The 17,309-nt window shown below is 47.5% G+C and overlaps 2 protein-coding genes across 2 annotated transcripts in view; one reads left to right on the top strand and one right to left on the bottom strand.

The window, feature by feature from the left end:
• Positions 1-17,309, top strand: part of CACNA2D4 (calcium voltage-gated channel auxiliary subunit alpha2delta 4) — a 134,344-nt gene that overhangs the window by 74,775 nt on the left and 42,260 nt on the right. The gene's annotated exons all lie outside the window — the stretch shown is intronic.
• On the bottom strand, positions 8,556-17,104 carry LRTM2 (leucine rich repeats and transmembrane domains 2). The gene is made up of 5 exons (XM_019471993.1): positions 17,066-17,104; positions 16,851-16,984; positions 15,223-15,363; positions 10,888-11,478; positions 8,556-9,010 (listed from the first exon to the last, which is right to left on the bottom strand). The coding sequence occupies exons 3-5, from the start codon at positions 15,287-15,289 to the stop codon at positions 8,556-8,558; spliced, it is 1,113 nt and encodes a 370-aa protein (XP_019327538.1). The 5' UTR covers positions 15,290-15,363; positions 16,851-16,984; positions 17,066-17,104.

Here is a 17,309-nt window from a genome sequence, read left to right as displayed (position 1 = left end):
CAGGCTGCCCAGGGAAGTGGTGGAGTCCCCATCCCTGGAGGTATTTAAAAGACGAGTAGATGAGGCACTTAGGGACATGGTTTAGTGGGCATGGTGGTGTTGGGTTGACGGTTGGACTCGATCTTAGAGGTCTTTTCCAACCTCAATGATTCTATGTCTCAGCCACATCCTGCTGTGCTCCACCCTGTTCTTCACTAGCCTTTGGCTCTCAAACGTGCGTGTTCTTAGGATCTATCTACCAAATTAAGGAATTTTTTTTTTAAACTCGTCAGGACGGAGTTGGTAAACATATCCTGAGAAAGCTGAGGGGAAAAATGCTGAGAACTTCTGTATTACGTGATAGTAGGATGATGGCAAGTGGTGGTGCGATGCAGTTGTGGATGAAGCAAACATTGTCCTAGAACGTAACTGGAGAGGTGTTCCCAGTGGGGATGGGGATGTGTTAGTGCTCCTGCGCAAAGCTGTCTGAGACCTCTTCTTCTAGTTTGTGTTACAGTTTTGGTCAGAGGAATACAGGCTGAGACAGGTACAGACAGGACGGAAAGTTGATGAGAGGAAAGGGAAGCCTGTCTCCGTGAGAGGAGCCCGGGAGAACCCAGCTTGTTTAACCACGTGGAAGCAAGTCTTCAGTGAATAGGATTGTTGTAATAAATACATCTTGGAGGAAACATTTAAACTAAAGGACATGGCTTGTATGAAGCCAGTGTAGTGTATATATAGGCCATGAAAATAGGGTGCAAAACTAGAAGAGGGTTTCTAGCCATTAGGGTAATGCAGCTTTAGCCGGAATCTGAGGTAAAAAGGCAAATGGGTTTAAGCTGGAGCTTGAAAAGTCTGTAAGAAGGTGGTGATGCCTTGAATAGAAAGAGATGAGACTCTGCTAGCCTGCAGTCCCTGCTCCATCACGAGGGCACCGCTGAAGTCCCTTGTCTCATCATGCCGCAGTACACCTACCAGCAAGCAAGCGAGCCATGGGGCAGTCACTCAGGGCACTCCCCCTTCACCTCTGCACTCCCTTTGGATACAAGGCTGGGTCTTTTTACCCTATAACTCACACACTCCATGATTTTAGTCGTGACTGAATAAAAATATGCTTGTTAATGCAGCTGAAAGCCCCAGCACAGCACCTGGAAGGCCAAAATTTAGGGCTGACCTAAACTGCGCTCTCAGCTTCTGGCAGCGTGATGGCTTCTCTTGATTGATTTGGGTTTTGCAAAGTAAAGAAGAGTGAACAGAGAAGCCCCTGCTTATGATAACAAGCCTTTAAAAAGCAGATGGGGATGTGGGGGCTGGCATGTTTTGTGGCAGCTGAGAAGTGACAGTTGAGGAGATCAGAGAAGGGAGAATCTGAAAAGCAGCTGGTCAGAGGCAGTTGCTGAAAAGGGGATGATCAGTCACAAGAGGATGAAAATAAGGGGGAGAGAGAAAGGATAACTGGGGAATCAAAGACATTTAGGTCCCGTGGGAGAGATGTGAAAGGTAACCGTATGAGACCATGAGTGGATGAGAAAGTGGAGACTGCTGGAAGGGGACCATCAGTTTAAGTAAAGGGCTAGATTTTTCTCTTGCCAAGAATTGCATAAATCTGGAGACTCCTGTTTAAAATCAGTTAATTTATACTACTATAAAGGTAGTTATGAGTGAGGTCAGAACCAGTTTCCCATAATCTGGCTCCCACAAAATGCCTTGTTAGGGGTTTGCCCTAGCATTTCCATATGCCTCCACCTTTAAAGTAGGAACAATGTTCACACAGCCTAGCGAATGTGCTGTGAGACATTGGTGGGGAAGAGTAGGGAAAGGTGATATTTACTATTGTATGGCAATAGTCAGGTAGTATCTACAATACAGAGTACAGATTTTGATGCATGAGGAGCATACGTCTGAAAGGAGGAGGAAAAACTGGAAAGAGTGCAACAAAAGGCTTACAGTGTTGTTCCAAGAGGTGAGGAAATGCTTTACAGTGAAAGACTTAATGAACTCAATCTGCTTATCTCACCAAAAAGAAGACTGAGAGATGATTTGATTAAAGTACCTTTACAGGGAGATGCTGGTTACTGAACGTTTGTTTTTTTAATCTAGGGGAGAGAAGCATAACAAAAACCTGTGACAGGAAACCAAACAGATTCAAATGAGGTATTAAGCATGAATCCAGCAGTGAGCATGAATAGTTATTGTAGTAAGGTACCAAGGGAAAAGGGGTTTTTTATCTCTTGAATGTTTTTTTAAATCAAAGGTAGATGCCTTTCTGGAAGATTCACCTTAGTTGCATGTAAACACTCACTGTTGGACTTTCTACAGGATAACTTCTCTATTTTCTGTTTCATAAGCTAAACAGATTGAGCTCTTTAAGCCTTTCACAGCAAGGCATTTTCTGCCACCCTCAAATAATGTTTGTGGTTCTTTTCCACACACTTTCCGAGTAGCGTGCGATATGCAGAAGGTCAGACTGGATGATCTAAAGTCCCTTCTGGCCTTTATACTCTCTGAATCTCTGCCTCTGTGAATTCATTAATGTTTGCAAGCTCCCAGAGAGCTGCCAAAGGCAAGCACTATAGAAATGCAAAGCATTGTTGTTACTCTGGATATATCCCTTGAGCTTTATGCAGACCTGGTTGAATATCTCGGTGTATCGTCTGTGCATATTTCCTCAAATGAAATACCTGCATTAGTCGCTCATTCGGTGCCCTTTACGAGTTGATTTTCTGCAGCTGTTCTAACAAACAAGTTTATTCCCAAGTTAGGACACAGAAAAAGCAAATGTGAAGGGCCAAATCTTAACTTGGAGCCCCGAGCAAAGAGCAGCACGTTGTTGTCCTGGCCCAGAAGCTCCACGCAAGGCAGAGTTATTCTTAGCATCACGCTTTGCTTTCTCTTTGGCTCCAGGTGCCCTGCACATGGCCTCTGCCTGGCTGCAGCACAGTGCCACTGTGGGATGGAGAGGTCTAGCCCCTGTTGGTTGCTTCTTCCCCGCCCTCTAAAGGGAGAAAAGCTGTGAGGATGCTGTCTTGTCCCCAGATTTCCAGGGCTGCTACTCATGTGGAGAGCTCCCCAAAATGACACGGGAAATCTTTATTTACTTGCACTCCATTCTGTAACCGTACTCATCAGGGAATGCTTATTCTTTTGTCTGTATTGCATAGTATTCTCGGAGGGAAGGCTTTTTGGAACTCAGAAATCCCATGCTAGGACTTGCACTTATCTAATCAGAGGATAGAAGCTGACCCTCTGACCTGTGCTTCCAATCAGTGCTAGCAAATGCTGTTCAAGCCGGCACAGCAAGCTGCTGATGAACAAGATACTGAGGAGGAATTCTATTTTATATATTTTACATGTATTATATATACATATACGTAATTACATGTTTACATGGTGTTATATGTGTGCGTGAGTGGATACGTACGCAGGGCAAATACATTTGCCAAATGAAAGATAATCAAATTGCAGAAAATCACAGCCTGCTCCCAGATAATTCATGAACTGAAAAAGCCTAGAGTCATCAGATGAGTGTGTTGGCTTTGCTTTTTTTCCGATCTACATTTCTGGTATTATATGAACTGCTTAGTAGTATCTGTGTGCGCTCCTCTACCTACATGGCAAAATTAGATTAAACTATGTGTCATAGACACCATACTGTTAAACTATAATGGTGATTCTCTTGTGGCACATACCTTTTCAGCAGAACAGATGCCTCAGCTGTTATCGGATTAAGAGTATCTGGGTTCTGCTCCTAGTTTCTCTCTGAAGATCAGACTGAGTATAACAGGGTGGCCGAGTACAACAGCGTGAGTACGGTGGCACAAGGGTTTGCTTGTGGTGAGGTTTAACATCTTTTGTGGTTCCACACGCATCAGGATGAGCTTTTTCTCACAGGAAGAGTATGGGATGAATTAGCACTGGCAGTGGAGAAGTGGGGAATTTAAACTTCTTAGCTGTGTGTGATAGACCTAGCCAGTGAACAGCTGGTGGAGAGACTCTTTTAGCTCTAGGGGTGACAGCTTGTGTACTTGGGGGTGCAATAGGATTAGATAGAAATTTCCATTCATTTCAAAATAACCTTGTTCAGGCGGGTCAGGGATCTGGAGATGTAGGAACCCATAGCTCACTATTTGTTACTGTAAGTTTTATTGAACATTATGCTCTAATTAAAAAAAAAAAAAAAAAGCTTTTGGAATCAAATTTGACCTGAATATAACTCCATTGGCTTTTGGGTTCTTACACTGGGGATTAATTTGGCCCTTTCGACTTTTATGTAATGAGCTGATTGCCACAGTATCTTATCCTTGTTACACAATCGCCCTTGTCTGGCTGTGTCCCTGGAGTACTCTGTGTGTGTGTGTGTGTGTGTGTGTGTTTCTAGATCTAGGGTCTTACCTTGACTGACTGTGTATTTGGTCCTACAGCCTCACCCCAACTACAGGCACATGCTTGCCTAGGACTTACACTGATGTAGTGTATGTGTGTGTATATATATGTGCATGTTCATTCCAAGTTCAACCACTATGTACAGACAAGGATACACGTATGTGGGAATGCAGGGGCTTTTTCGTTTGGCTGGCTGTATCCCTGCAGTGTTTGCTTTCGCAGGGGGTAGGGGAGAGAGGGAAGATTACTATCAGAGATCTCATTTAAACAAGAAGGAGCATAGGAAAATACATTCTTTATTATTCTTCTGTAACAACAAGCCAGAAATATAATATACCTTTAAAAATTTTCTGTCTCATGCCAAAGAAACCTCCATTCAATCATTTTAGAAAATCTTGTTGCTCTCCCTCAAACAGTAACGAAAAGAAAAAGAAATTACAAGTGCCATCTGTTCCCTGCAAGAAACGTGCCTGCCTGTACCAGCGGGGGGAGCAGAAGGGGTGTTTCTGGTGGCCCTGCCAGCCCCTACATTGCCCTGGCACATGTTGAACCTGCCTGCCCCAGAAGACGGTTTCCTGAGGGCAGGCACCTGCGTATGGCATTGGTGCACCTGCCTGCAGCAAAGGGTGCGTTCAGGGGGATTCCCCCCATGCCTAGCCATGCCTGCAGGGAGAACGGAAGTCCCTGTCCCCACACACCAGAGGAACCCATTGCCTGGGCACACAAGGAGCACTGGGTCTCATCCTGTATCCAGCATCCCACAGGAGAGCTTCATTTCTGACCACGCTGGGTACCATGTTCCCTAGAGTGCCTGTGGACAGTGCAGCAGCTCAGTCACACTCAGGCAGCCTGTTTTCTGGGTGTGCTAGGGAACAGAGTAAGAGGCTGCTTGCAAACAGTGGTATAAAGAGGGCATTTCCCAGTGAACCCTGTTACTCTGCTCTGCGTGAAAGAGGACAGGTCCTTGTCCTTCCAAGCAAAGTATTTGCTTTCCAGTGGGACTCCCCATAGCAGCCAGCCTTCATGTTTCTCAGCAACTCTCTTTTCTCCCCTTTCCTGTCTTCTCCTTTCCTGGGTGGGTTTCTAAACATAGCAGTCCCTTGTCTAGGGTTGAGATGAATCCAGACTTTCTGCCTTATAAATGAAAAGAAAAAGGAAAGGATGGGCAAGGTCATCATCAGCCCCACAACACAAGATATAGAAAATATTAGCAACAAAGAAAAATTGGTCAGGGTGGGAGGAGGTCACAGGGAAGGTGCAGGGAAAGGAGGATTTCACACACACCCCCACCCCCTGCATTGTCCCCTGCCTGCCTCCCATTCATTTTACCTCTAGTCTATCCCCTTAAAAACAATCTCTCTCTCACTCTCTTGCTCACTCACACACACACGCACACACATACACGCATACACATATATAGATCCCATTTGTTTTGTGCAATGTTTCACCATTATTTGATGCAAGTAAAATATAGATCTATAAATATACCGCTCTGACTCAAGTCCCATTTCAAGTATGATTGTGGAGTCCAGTATGGTAAAGGGAGAAGTTCCCCTGAGAGGGAGGTTGGGGAGAGGTTTGGATCCAGCAGGCAGAGTCTAGTCCTGGCTTGCTGGGAATGTGGAGCAGAAGTAACACGCATACAGAGTCTGCAGTGCACCAGTTCTGCCCTTCGGAGCGGGCTACAGTTGCAGCAGATGGGATGGTTGGAGTGGCTATACAGTGCATGGGGGAAGAGTCCTTCTTCCTCACATCTTGCCAGCCCCCCTCCTTCTCCTCCCTCCTTCTCCTCCTCTTCCCCACAAGCAGTGTGGTGGGAGTGGGGATACAATGTGTGCACGCACTTGTGGGTGGACTGCTTCTCCCAGTCCTTCTTCCAGGGCAGTCTGGTCTTCTGCTTCCTGAAGAACGTCCTCCTCTGTCCCATACATCCCTGCATCAAAGGGAAGTCATGCTAAAACAGCCCAGAGCATCCTGTCTCTTTGCCTCTGGTGGCCCTGGGTAGGCCAGGAGGGATTTTGCCACTCCAGGTTTTAATTAAAGACTTGGCATTGTGTGCCTGTGGTCAGTACAGCCACCTGTCTGGGACCAGAACGGGGTGAGGACCCAGCGTGCATCGCTTCCACAGGGATCCAGCAGCAGCGAGCAGGAGGGCTGTGAGACGTCCAAAGACATCGGGATCCAGCTGGAGCAGGGGGAAGAGGTGACATGCCCTGGCAGGGTCCACCTGCGGTGCATGCTGGGCTCTGAACACAGGTTGCTAGCGAAACACCCTGCAAAGCTGGGCTGGCTGCCAGCTTGTTTCCTGATGGCAGGGATCACACCATCCACAGGCACTGCGGATGCACGACCTCCAGTGTCATCTTCCTCGCCCAGGAATACCCACTGTGACGGGTTAGAGCAGGTTACCATGGCAATGTGCGCTCTCCCCTGGAGACAGCATTTTATCCCACTTCCAGTGATACAAAATGGGTCCTTATGTTGAGTTCCTTTCATTTTTTTTCCCCTCTCACTTTTTTTTTTTTTTTTCCTCCCTGTCAGGTCAGAAAGAGCTAAGACTAATCGGAGGCACTGCAGTCTGAGGGCTTTAAAATCTGGTTAGGGGAAGTCACCCTACGTGACAGTGGCAGCGTGCACAGTCGTGTGTGTGGGCACACTCATGTGCAGCTATGGATGGCAGTGAACACAGCAGTGATGGTGAGGGGAGTGTATGCGGGCTGTGCTGTGTACAGTGTTGGCCCCTTCCTGGGCTCTCCCACCTGTGCCATGCTGTGGTTCAAGTTTCAGCCTTCACCTCAAGACCCTCCAGAATTCTGAACCCCTCTCTTCAGTTGCCCCAGCCACATAACCCTACTCCATACACTGTGCTTGCCCCTCTGCCAGCCACGCCAGCTCTTGGGTTGTGTGTCGTCTTCTCCCGCCACCTTCCCCTAGGCTCACACTACTCCTCAGCATAGCTTACACTACCAAGGCTGGTAAGCCTTCTCCTCTAGTCTTTCCTGATGACCCGCTTCTGCTCTGCCAATCAAACATTTCCAAATGGAGGCTTCATATCCTTACCCTCTCCATTTATCATAGAAAACATAAAATAGATAACAAGAACACACATTTTTTTCATGCTGTGTACTCATTTCCACAGACTTATGCTGTAACCTTAATAACTTTGCCTCTCTCCATCTTCTCCTGCCCATTGCCACCAGCTCTGCACTATGGCTGAGATGTTTTTGTTAGCTCCTCAGTGGCAGGGTGCATGTATTTTGTCTGAAGCAGAAGGTGCTATACACTGTTATGATGAAAGTAAGGTGAAATGGCTGAATGTCTTCATGGCTGCATGCAGAGGGCAGATCAGCATGGGCACATGTGGCTCTGCATGCACAAGGTGGGGTGCCTGTATGTCTGGAGTTGGGACTGACTCTGTGTGTGTGTTGGGATCAGAATGAGTCAGTAAGCATGTGTGCGTACAGGAAGATGGCTCTGTATCTGTGCACCTATAAAGAATGACGTGTGTGTGTCAGCTTGCAGATTTGGACTTGGCCAGGAGCAAAAAGAGGGACACTGCTCCCTGGCAGCATGTTAGAGTGATACAGGTATCTTTCCACCTTTAAAAGTGAGAAGGGAAATCTCCCCCTGACTGTTGTCATCCCCTAGGGACCTTCCCTCCCTTCTGATGTGCTCTCGGCAGCACTGACCTGTAGGGTGGGCAGCAACTTAGTGTCACGCAACAGCAGTGACCCTAACAGCAAGGCGTGGACACTTCTGGTGTCCTGCTCCTCACACAAGCTTTCACAGAGCTGCTCTCTCTGTTTGCAGAGAGCTCTTGACAGGATATAGGACAACTCAGGACTGAAGCTGAGAGGATGACACAGGTTCCCAGAAGGTGCCAGCTGCCTCCACAGCAGGCATGCGAGGGAAGCTCTGTGCAAGGGCATGAGGCACAGCAAGCACTCGAGGTCTGACTACTTTATTTGTCTGGGAGGGCCCAAGGGTGAAAGGGCACAAAATGGGCCTGGGGCAGAGGAACAGAAATTGAGCCAGGTGCCCTGACCCCCCAGAAGCATGTTGCACTACGTGGGCGAGTGGAGCAATAGCACAGTCTGTCTGTCTGTCTGGGAAGATGTATTTTGGGAGGACCCCATGCTTGACTGCTCTCAGGTACCTTTGTTCATTGCTGTCCCTTCCTTCCTAGAAGAGTTTCATGCCACAGAAGAGATTTGTTTTTGCTCTTCATGTTCACCTTCTGTGTCACCCATGAGTGGCTGCCTCTTCTTCAGCTCCCGGTGGTACTTGGCCATAAGGGAGGCATAGATACAACCATAAGCAGCTGCCACCACCATCATGATGCAAACAATGCCGCAAACCACCCCTGCGATGATCACAGTGCCAATAGCTCGGCGCACGCTCACAGGCCTATATCGCTGTTTTTGAGGGCATCCCACACTGGGCTCCACTTCTGTTTCTGGACCCGATTTAGATTTGGAAGGAGTTGGGCTTCCTTTAGTGCAGGGTGGGCCAGTATTGTCCAGCACTGTAGAGCTGTTCTCATCGTCCAACTGGGAGCAGTAGTTAAACATCTCCATGGGCACCATTCGCATATCCTTCCCTTTCAGCTCCTTGGGCAGGGTACATGCCAGCTGGTCGATTTTCCCACCTGTCCCAATAGAGATAATAGGAGTGAACCACGGCTTCATCCCGATACAGTGACAGCAGAGCTAGATCCTCAGGTGGGGTAAGTTCCTATGACTCCGTTCACACCTGCTAAGGATTTGCCCTACAGAAGTCAGACATAGCAGCATTATGGTTAGCAAGTGGGGAACTGCTTTATTGTAGCAGTGGGGCTATAAAAACCATCCCTCATGCATGAATGCATTGGTGAGTAGAGAGAGTATTCAGAGAGCTTCTCCCATCCCCAAAAGGCAGCCATGATCTAGCGCAGGATGTTTCTAGAGTTCAAGGATGACACTGAAGTCAGGAGGTGCTGCAGACCCCCATGTCCTGCCAGATCCACAGTGCATGTCAAAGGTGGAGGGAGGGAGTGCACCTCCATGCACCGGGCAGAAGCACACGTGATATCCTTTAAAATTATTGTTTTGCCTAACTTGGAGACATTTTGCATGCCTTAGCCCTCCACAGCTGGAACAGCTTCAACCATGGCAGCTGGCTGGGATGCTTCTGTCTAGGTTGGATTTGACAGTAGAGCTCGTGGTGCATGATATCTACATAGACATCTTTCAGGCCAAGACATGAAAGCCCTCTGAAACCATCTATTAAGTCAGCCTCATACTGTTTAGTGAGTTATGTAAGTGTCAGTAGAACCATTTTAGAAAAGGAGAAATAAAAGCAAAAAGATAGGACCAGGCTGTATCTTCTCAAAATAACAACAGGCACACAGTCCCATCTTCTAACAACTAATCCATCCCCCCTCTGTGAAAGTAGTGACAGATGTTGAAACCAATGCTTGAGCAAGTTTGGGCAATTTCTTTGGAAGGGGAAAAAAAAGCAAAATTAACTCCATGTGCTTTCCATCAACTCTGTGATATGAGAGTCAAGAAAGAAAGCAAACAAACAAAAAAAAAAACGAGAGGAAAGTGGCACTCGTATGCTTGTTTGATTCTGCTCACACAAATGCATATTTCAGACTGCAGTGTAGCCATAGGCGCAGATAATTTTTCTTTGCAGCATGGCTGTGATCAGCAGGGATGTGACAGCTGACTGTGGCTATCTGCATGATTTGAGACCCTTTCCTACTTATTGGCTCCAGTGACAGAAGGTCAGGCCTTTAATCGTCATTCCTGTAAAATGTGCCATCTTTCTTTGAGTCGCAGCTCCTGAAAGCACGTCATCCTGTCGGCATTCATGCTAAGTGATACATACCTTTCCAGCCTTCCATATTTTGAGGCAAAGCTGGAAATACAAACTTGTCAAAAACTGCTTGTTTTGAAATGCTGATTTTATAGCCAGTCTGACTTGGGGCCTGGCTTGTTAATTTGAGCTTTAGTTTGGGTTTGCCAATATTAGTTGCAGTATTTTCCTAAGTGGCACTGTTTCCTATGGTTCTTTTGTTGAAAGCAAACCTGATGCTTTACAGCCAAATCTGGTTTTTACTTCTCCCGGCTTAAGGAAGAGAACGGGATGGTTATTTTCAAGCATGAAAAGCATTTCTTCTCTTTAGGCAGAGAGGGTGAGGGGAACTCATAATCCTAAAATTTTGATGTTATTTGAGGAAAGTTCTTTCCTCTCAAAAAAGAAAAAAAGATCTTTCAGATTAGAAACAAAATAAGGAAATAGGAGATCTGGGGCTGCAGAGGACTTCTCAGCGTGGCAGTGTTGCTATATGAAGGTGCAGTGGCACTAAACTGTCTCTTAGCATTGTAGCATGGTCCTCATGCTGCTTGGCTAAGATCTGGCATTTGGGTCAGCCTGACCTGCCAGATGTATCTGCCAGTGCTTCTTCCCTGCCTGTCTTTGTCTGCCTTTCCATGGAAAACCAGTGCTTCCGCGCTTGGCTCCCGCTGCACAAGCACCTACCTCGGTAGGAGAACCACTCCATCCAGTGCTTGAAGTCCCGGAGGTTGCAGTCGCATTCCCAGGGATTATCCCCAACTTGGAGTTGCTGCAGGCTGGTTAGTGGTTCGAAGGTCACCCTGTCCAGACTCTGCAGGCGATTGGACCTGAGAGAGAGGGAGCGGAGAGCAGGCAGGTCGTCAAAGATGCCCGAGGGTATCTGGGCCAGGCCGTTGATGGAGAGATCCAGCTGGCGCAGCAGGGCCGTATGTTGTAGCAGGTCCTTGTCCAAGGCCCGGATGCTGTTGTTCCTCAGCTGGAGCTCCGTGAGGTTCCCCAGGTCACTGAAGATGTTCTGAGGGAGCTGGTCCAAGAAGTTGTTGGATAGATCCAGCCTCTGTAGGGCAGAGAGGTTGGAAAACACTGCTCCCGGCAGGATGCTGAGTTTGTTGTTGAGAAAGAGGAAGGTCCTGGTGTTTGCGGGGATGTCTGAGGGGATGGAAGAGAGGCCCAAGCCGCTACAGTCCACTTCCAGGTTGCCACTGTTACACTTGCAGGAGGAAGGGCAAGCAAAGAAGGACTCGGCAGCACATAGCGACAGCCAACAACTGAACACTGGTAGGTGAAAAGCAGGGGAGAGAGAGTGCATGTATTAGAGCAGTGCTTTCCCATCCTCACCCATCGCTGCCTTGAGCACAGCTACGGCTACAATATGACCCTCACAGCAGGACTCTTCGACGCAATGCCCTGCAGTGTAATGAGCTTCCTCACAGATACATCCTTTTACTGCTGTCCTGCTCCCTGGCAGCATGAATTTCCTCTTAGCCTTTTTTTCATGAGCAAGCAAGTAAATATCCTTCCAGTTTCATAAGGAAGTAAGTACAGTGCATCCCAGAGGACTTTGTTGCCAGATACTAGAGCACTGGAACCTGTCAGAGGAGAATGGAGCAGAGTGCGGTGGGACATGTCACCTCTGATAAAGGACAGCTCTTTCTAAATAGTCAGGGTTGAGAGAGGTGGGACTAGTATATATTTAAGAAGCTCTATTTTTTTCAGAAATAGACCTGTTAATGAAAAGCTTTTAAGAAAAATAAAAACAAAACAACCTACATCTCAGTTGTGCTCCTGCAGTTTGAATCCTAATCTTTGTGGTAGATCAAACTCAGGTCTAAGTTAGCCTCTGAATCAGGGTATCATTTGCTCTCCATATCTACAGTGTGTTGTGTAGGCCTTGTGGCAAGAGAGTTTTTTATGAATTAGATTACATTACAAAAGGATGACCAAGAAAGCTATTAAAAAGCAGCAACGAGACCCTAAACCACTGGACACCTGGTATTTGCCATTGCTCTCAAAATAGTTTCTGAATCCCACAGCAACAGCCCCACAAGCATCTTCTCTGACCAAAATTTCCCATAGCAATGGAGATGAGGAAGAAAATTGCAGGTTGGTAGTTGAAGAAAGGGGTGTTAGGAAAAGGGTTAGCACACACCCCCTTTCTCCTGCAGTGTCTCAAAGATAAGGTTGGACAATCCACAAACCGGCATTTTTAGAGCTGTCGTGGATCACCATTCCAGACATGGGTCCAGATCCTGTGAGCAGTGTCAGGGCACTAGTTGCCAACCCTCCCTGGGAGCCAGTGGCTTTTAAAACTCTCATTTCTGTGACAAAGAAGCATCAGCAACAGGAAAGCAAGCTTTGTGCCTCCTGTCATTAAAGGAGTGGGAGTTATGTTTAAGCAGACTATGTAAAACATTTGCATCCTTCATCTTAATTCCCTTTGTGGAATTGAGAATAATTTCTTCAATGTGGGAAGCAAATTCAGCTCCCTTGCTGTTTTGTAAGGTGACAAGTTTGAGCATTTGACTAAAACTGAAGTAGGTTTGTCTCTACGTCATGCCCTGTCCTCTCCATTTCTCACTTTTCTTCAGAGAAGGCAGTCACTGGGAGTTGGTAGAGTCTTTTTAGGGGTGAATGGTAGCTAAAGTGGTTGCCTTTATTGTGTTGCCGTTCTTTCCTGGACTAGAAACCAGATTCTTCTGTCCTGGTTTTTTCCGAAGAACCAACAAGCAGGTGTTTTGTTTCTTAACCCCAAGGGAATTGTGAAAGGACTGTCATAGGAGAGGGAGCTGGTGGAGACCCGTGCTATGGAGAAGCTCTGCCTGGAACAGCTCTGCAGTCAGCCATGCTATTCCTCTCTTCCTTCACAGCACTCTCTCTAGAGTTTAGTCTGGCCCATAGCCCATTTTTTCATATCGACTTGGTTTCTGTCAGTGATACTGCCTTCATACTCAAATCATGTCATCCTGTGTCAGGTCTTTTTGTGTTCCCAGCGATCCTTGTGAGAATTGGCAGATTTTTGGACTGGTAACCTAAGGAGACTCCATAGCTTGGATCCTAAGCTATATGACTTTATTAAGGACCAAGGGATAAATGTTCAGAGAGAGTGTCTCTGCTCTTTTTTTATTTCATCCATCTTTCACAATTCCTTCAAGAAATTTTTTCTGTCATACAGTTGAGATCTCAGGTGCACATCAGCCCAGGCCATGCCAATCTGTGTGCTCTTTTAATGATAATTATGGATCCTTATGGTGAAATACAAGAGAGATCTTTACCCTGAGTACGTCTGTGCTTTCTTGTCATGCAAAGGTTGGGGTCAATAGCAGAGATTGTCGTGAAAGCAGATCATAGCCTATGGACTGGTGCAGTGCAGGTACTGTCTAGCTGGCTGATACTTAATTCCATTCAGAATACGTCGCGCTCTTGTTGTAGGGAGAGAACTAAAAGAATGGGAGCTAGAGTGGGGAAGGGAGAGAGACGTGAGTCACTCAAGTGACCCCATCTTTTCCTGGATGCTTAACAAAAGTACAGTATTAATAATAGATTGACAGCTGTGATGATGAGATAACAGCTGCTTTGTACACCAAGAAAGGCAAGAGCAGACCGTGTGTAATGCTATACAGGTGGTGTTCTGTTCAGGGTTTATCTCTCAAAATACCTACCCACCACCATCCCCGACTGGGCAGCTGTGGGGTTCCACCAGTACGTATGCTGGCAGTGGCTGGTAGGAACAAAGTCTCAGGCAGCTGGCTGTGGTTATGTTCAGGAACTGGATTTATGCCAAGTTTCTGCAGCCGTGGAGGATGTGCCAAAAATGTCTTGTTGTTACCCATATATTGCTTTGTGCTCTTGGAAATATTTTACTAAAATCATAGAGAGGAGAAGGTCTGATTTCATTTTCAGTCTCTGCAAGAGGTGCATCCACTAGGATGTGAGCTGAGATCAAGGAATTCATCGCACTGGTTAGGATGCAGCTTTACGGGGAATAGAGGCAGGGAAGCAGTAGAAAGAACTTGAAGTTGTCTTCCAGCCCTACAGAAGGATGAGTAGTATGTGTTTTTGTGTTAGGGGAAGATGAAGTTACTTTGTGGGGTGTTTGGTGACTCTAGTAGGTGGCAGAAAGCTGATCCAGGAATATCAGATTAAGTCAAGACTCAGTAGCATTCATTGTAAATAATTTATACAGCAGTCTAGTCTGTGAGGATGGATTACAAAGACGCCTGTTTTCTGGAGAAGGAAATCATTCCCCCAGTGTCTTACAGTGGTACCCCCACGTTGATCAGGACGACAGGAGCAAGGGAAACCACAGACCCCCTCAGCTGCCTGGGCATGCGATAGTGATGGACACTCTCCAAGTGTTCCCTTTCCTCTGCTGCGGTCCCCAGATGCTTCTCTGAAGTGCAGGTACATTCCCTGAAGCCCCACATCGCCCTAGCAGTCTCTGCTCTGCACTCAGGGATACTGTAGCAAGTGCCCCGCTCCACTGGGAAGACGCATAGGCTGAACTTTTACAATTTAATTTAAAAAAGATCTTCTTTATTTACTCCTTGATTTTCACTACATGTGGCAGTGCCCAGTAGGAGAATTCTGCACTCGCATCCTGTATTCCCTTCTAAAATCTGTCATGACTTCTTCTGCTGTGAAGAGCTGGGAGCCATGCTCAGCAGCCTACATATAAACCCCTACCACAGAGAGGAGTCTGCATCTTACAGGATGCCAATCTGAGAAATGTTCAGAGTGGATCTTTGTGCAGTGGTATCTGTCTTGCTGTTTCTCACCTGCCAGGCCCACTGGAATTCAGAAGCAATCATCATTTGCTGTCCCACTTTAAGCCCATCTTCAGCTTTAGTTTCACTCTCCCTCCCAGCTAGCCTGGCCTCTAAAGGAATCAGGAATTAGTTCAAACATCTCCATTCTTAGCTGTCCCTCTCCCCTATTCTTAACCCTGATGTGACCTATTTTCTTTCCACTGCCTTGACAAACAGGATCATCGTACTTAGTACCTGAGTAGGCATTACTTACGACAAGCCTCTTGCCACCTCATGAGGAACCTGCTCCTCCACCAGTGGCCAGCAGTTGTAGGCAGCATTGTTGTCTTCTCCAGCGTGTCTTCACATCCACCAGCCAGCCTGGCCACACGGCCCCAAAAGGAGGAGGAATGACCTTGTAGCCTGCCTGCCAGGTCCTGGAGGGGGAGAGCAGAGCAGAGTGGGTGGGATTCGGTTCCCTGGGCACAGGACACAGGACTGGGCTCAGTGTTGTCCTTTCCCCTCCCCAACTAGAGTTTTGTCTTTGAGGCATCAGCTCCGTTTTGGAGGAGAGATGGAGGATGTTTCAGGAGGCTCAGCGTGACGAAGGTGCAACATTAATTCACTTTGAACTTCACAGTGCAGAAATAAGCCCTGATTCACCTAAGTGCCGAAGAGACAAGCCTGTGCTTGAATAGCCTGCTACAGTAGCTACATTAGCCTCATGCTCAAAGTTAACCTGATGAATTGCTGAGGTGACCCTGACAGGGCAGCAGACTCCAGCTCATTCCCTCTCGCCGCCACACAGGCTGGTACCACCTGTGCACCCTCTCACTGACGCACAGCTCAGGCTCACCGAGGTCTGGGCAGCAGCGGATGCCAAGCCACTTCTCCCCCCTTCCCTGTATTCCCCGCCAGCGCTTCCTTTCTGTTTTAAGGTAAAATGGATGTGGTGCCTAGGCAGGGCTGAGCAGAGCACAGCTTCAGCTTGGGGATTTCACACTGCAGCAACTGCAGGAGCTGAAGAGCAAGCAAGCCTCGGAGGAGAAGGGAGGACCTGGGGCGGGGGAGACTGAGTGGGAGTGTTGAAAAGAGAGGAATTACATCTTAATTAGAAGAAGGAAAAATGCTCAGTCTAATTAGAAACCCAAAGACCATAAACTCTCCCATGACAATAAGTGACTGACAACAGGTTCCTCCTTCCTTCCTTCTTCCCTTTTGGATACAGGCAAGCAGGAAAAGAGGAAACACCATGGACTCTCCTGTCCTCCTGCTTGCTCTCTGACGTGCCACCCACAGTCACAGCAGCAGTTAGATGGACACATTTCAACCAGGGTACAGAAATAAACCATCCTCCCTCCTCTCTGAGGGGCTCTGACAACATCCACAGCTCTTATTTTAGCTGGGTGCTGCACTCCCACCGGGACACTCTCCCCACACACGTGCCAGCTGCTCCCCCTCCCCCAGGCTCCCATGACTGATTGATTTTATACAGGAGTGTAAACCACCAGGAAATATTTAAATTAGCATCTTGGTGAGAAAGACGAGCAGGTTCAGTGCCTGGACTAGTACATTTTGCAAGGCTATTTAGATCATTTACCGAAATGCCAATGCACCAAATAATAGATGAATAACTCTCACGGCACTGAAACCAATCCAACCTCCACCCGCTGCAGCCCCCCCCGCTCCCCAAGCCGAGCTAGAGCCCCTTCCCTGCAGTCCCCGCTGAAGGAGAAGCCGCAACAAATAGCTGTCCCCATTCGGTGCTTGTGCTCGCCCTGGCTGAGAAGGAGACTTTCAGGCTCCCCCGTATCAAGGTCTCTGTCCTAAATGCCACCCCTGAAGTCTCCTGTCCCCGACTGTCGGTATCGACAAGGAGGATGAAAAGCCGCAAGCACTTACCTGGAGGGGCTCTGCCCGCAGCCACTTCCACCCGACTCCCTGGGCACTGCCCAATTACAGTCTCTTCCTTCCCTCTCCCTCCTTGACTTTCACTCCCCGGCAGCAGGCTTTCCGTGTGCTCTATTTAACTCCCTACAGCACAGGAATAAATGGCAGAGTTAAGCTGACAGCCACAGAGCCTTATCTGCCTGCTGGGTAGCGGGAGTCAATCAGCTCCAAATCCCGTTGCCGAACGATCGCATCCTTGCTCTCAGCATCAGGGGCTGCCTGCCACGCTCTGTCTTTCCCTCTTCCCCACCTTCACTCCATCTAACTTTGTCAGGGTTATACATAGCTCTGTTCCTTGCGCTCTTGCCTTTTGGCTCTGTTTTGTAACACCCCATCTGTATCAGCTGGCTCGGCTCCAATCAGGGGGGCTAAGCTTAAAAAAAAAAAAAAAAAAAAAACTTCCTTGGGGGC

The sequence above is a fragment of the Aptenodytes forsteri genome, unplaced genomic scaffold, assembly GCF_000699145.1.
Source record: "Aptenodytes forsteri isolate BGI_AS27 unplaced genomic scaffold, ASM69914v1 Scaffold241, whole genome shotgun sequence".
NCBI lineage: Eukaryota > Metazoa > Chordata > Aves > Sphenisciformes > Spheniscidae > Aptenodytes > Aptenodytes forsteri.
Note: the sequence above shows the minus strand (reverse complement) of the source record. Positions and strands in the feature narration are given on the sequence as shown.

Bases quoted from the DNA above. Each gene is read 5' to 3' on its own strand.
- LRTM2 (XM_019471993.1), bottom strand. From the start codon at position 15,289: ATGCTGCCTACAACTGCTGGCCACTGGTGGAGGAGCAGGTTCCTCATG. The intron at 11,479-15,222 runs GTAAGTAATGCC...TTCACCTACCAG, and splicing joins GAGGTGGCAAGAGGCTTGTC to TGTTCAGTTGTTGGCTGTCG. The intron at 9,011-10,887 runs GTAGGTGCTTGT...CTATTGGGACAG, and splicing joins GGAGTGGTTCTCCTACCGAG to GTGGGAAAATCGACCAGCTG.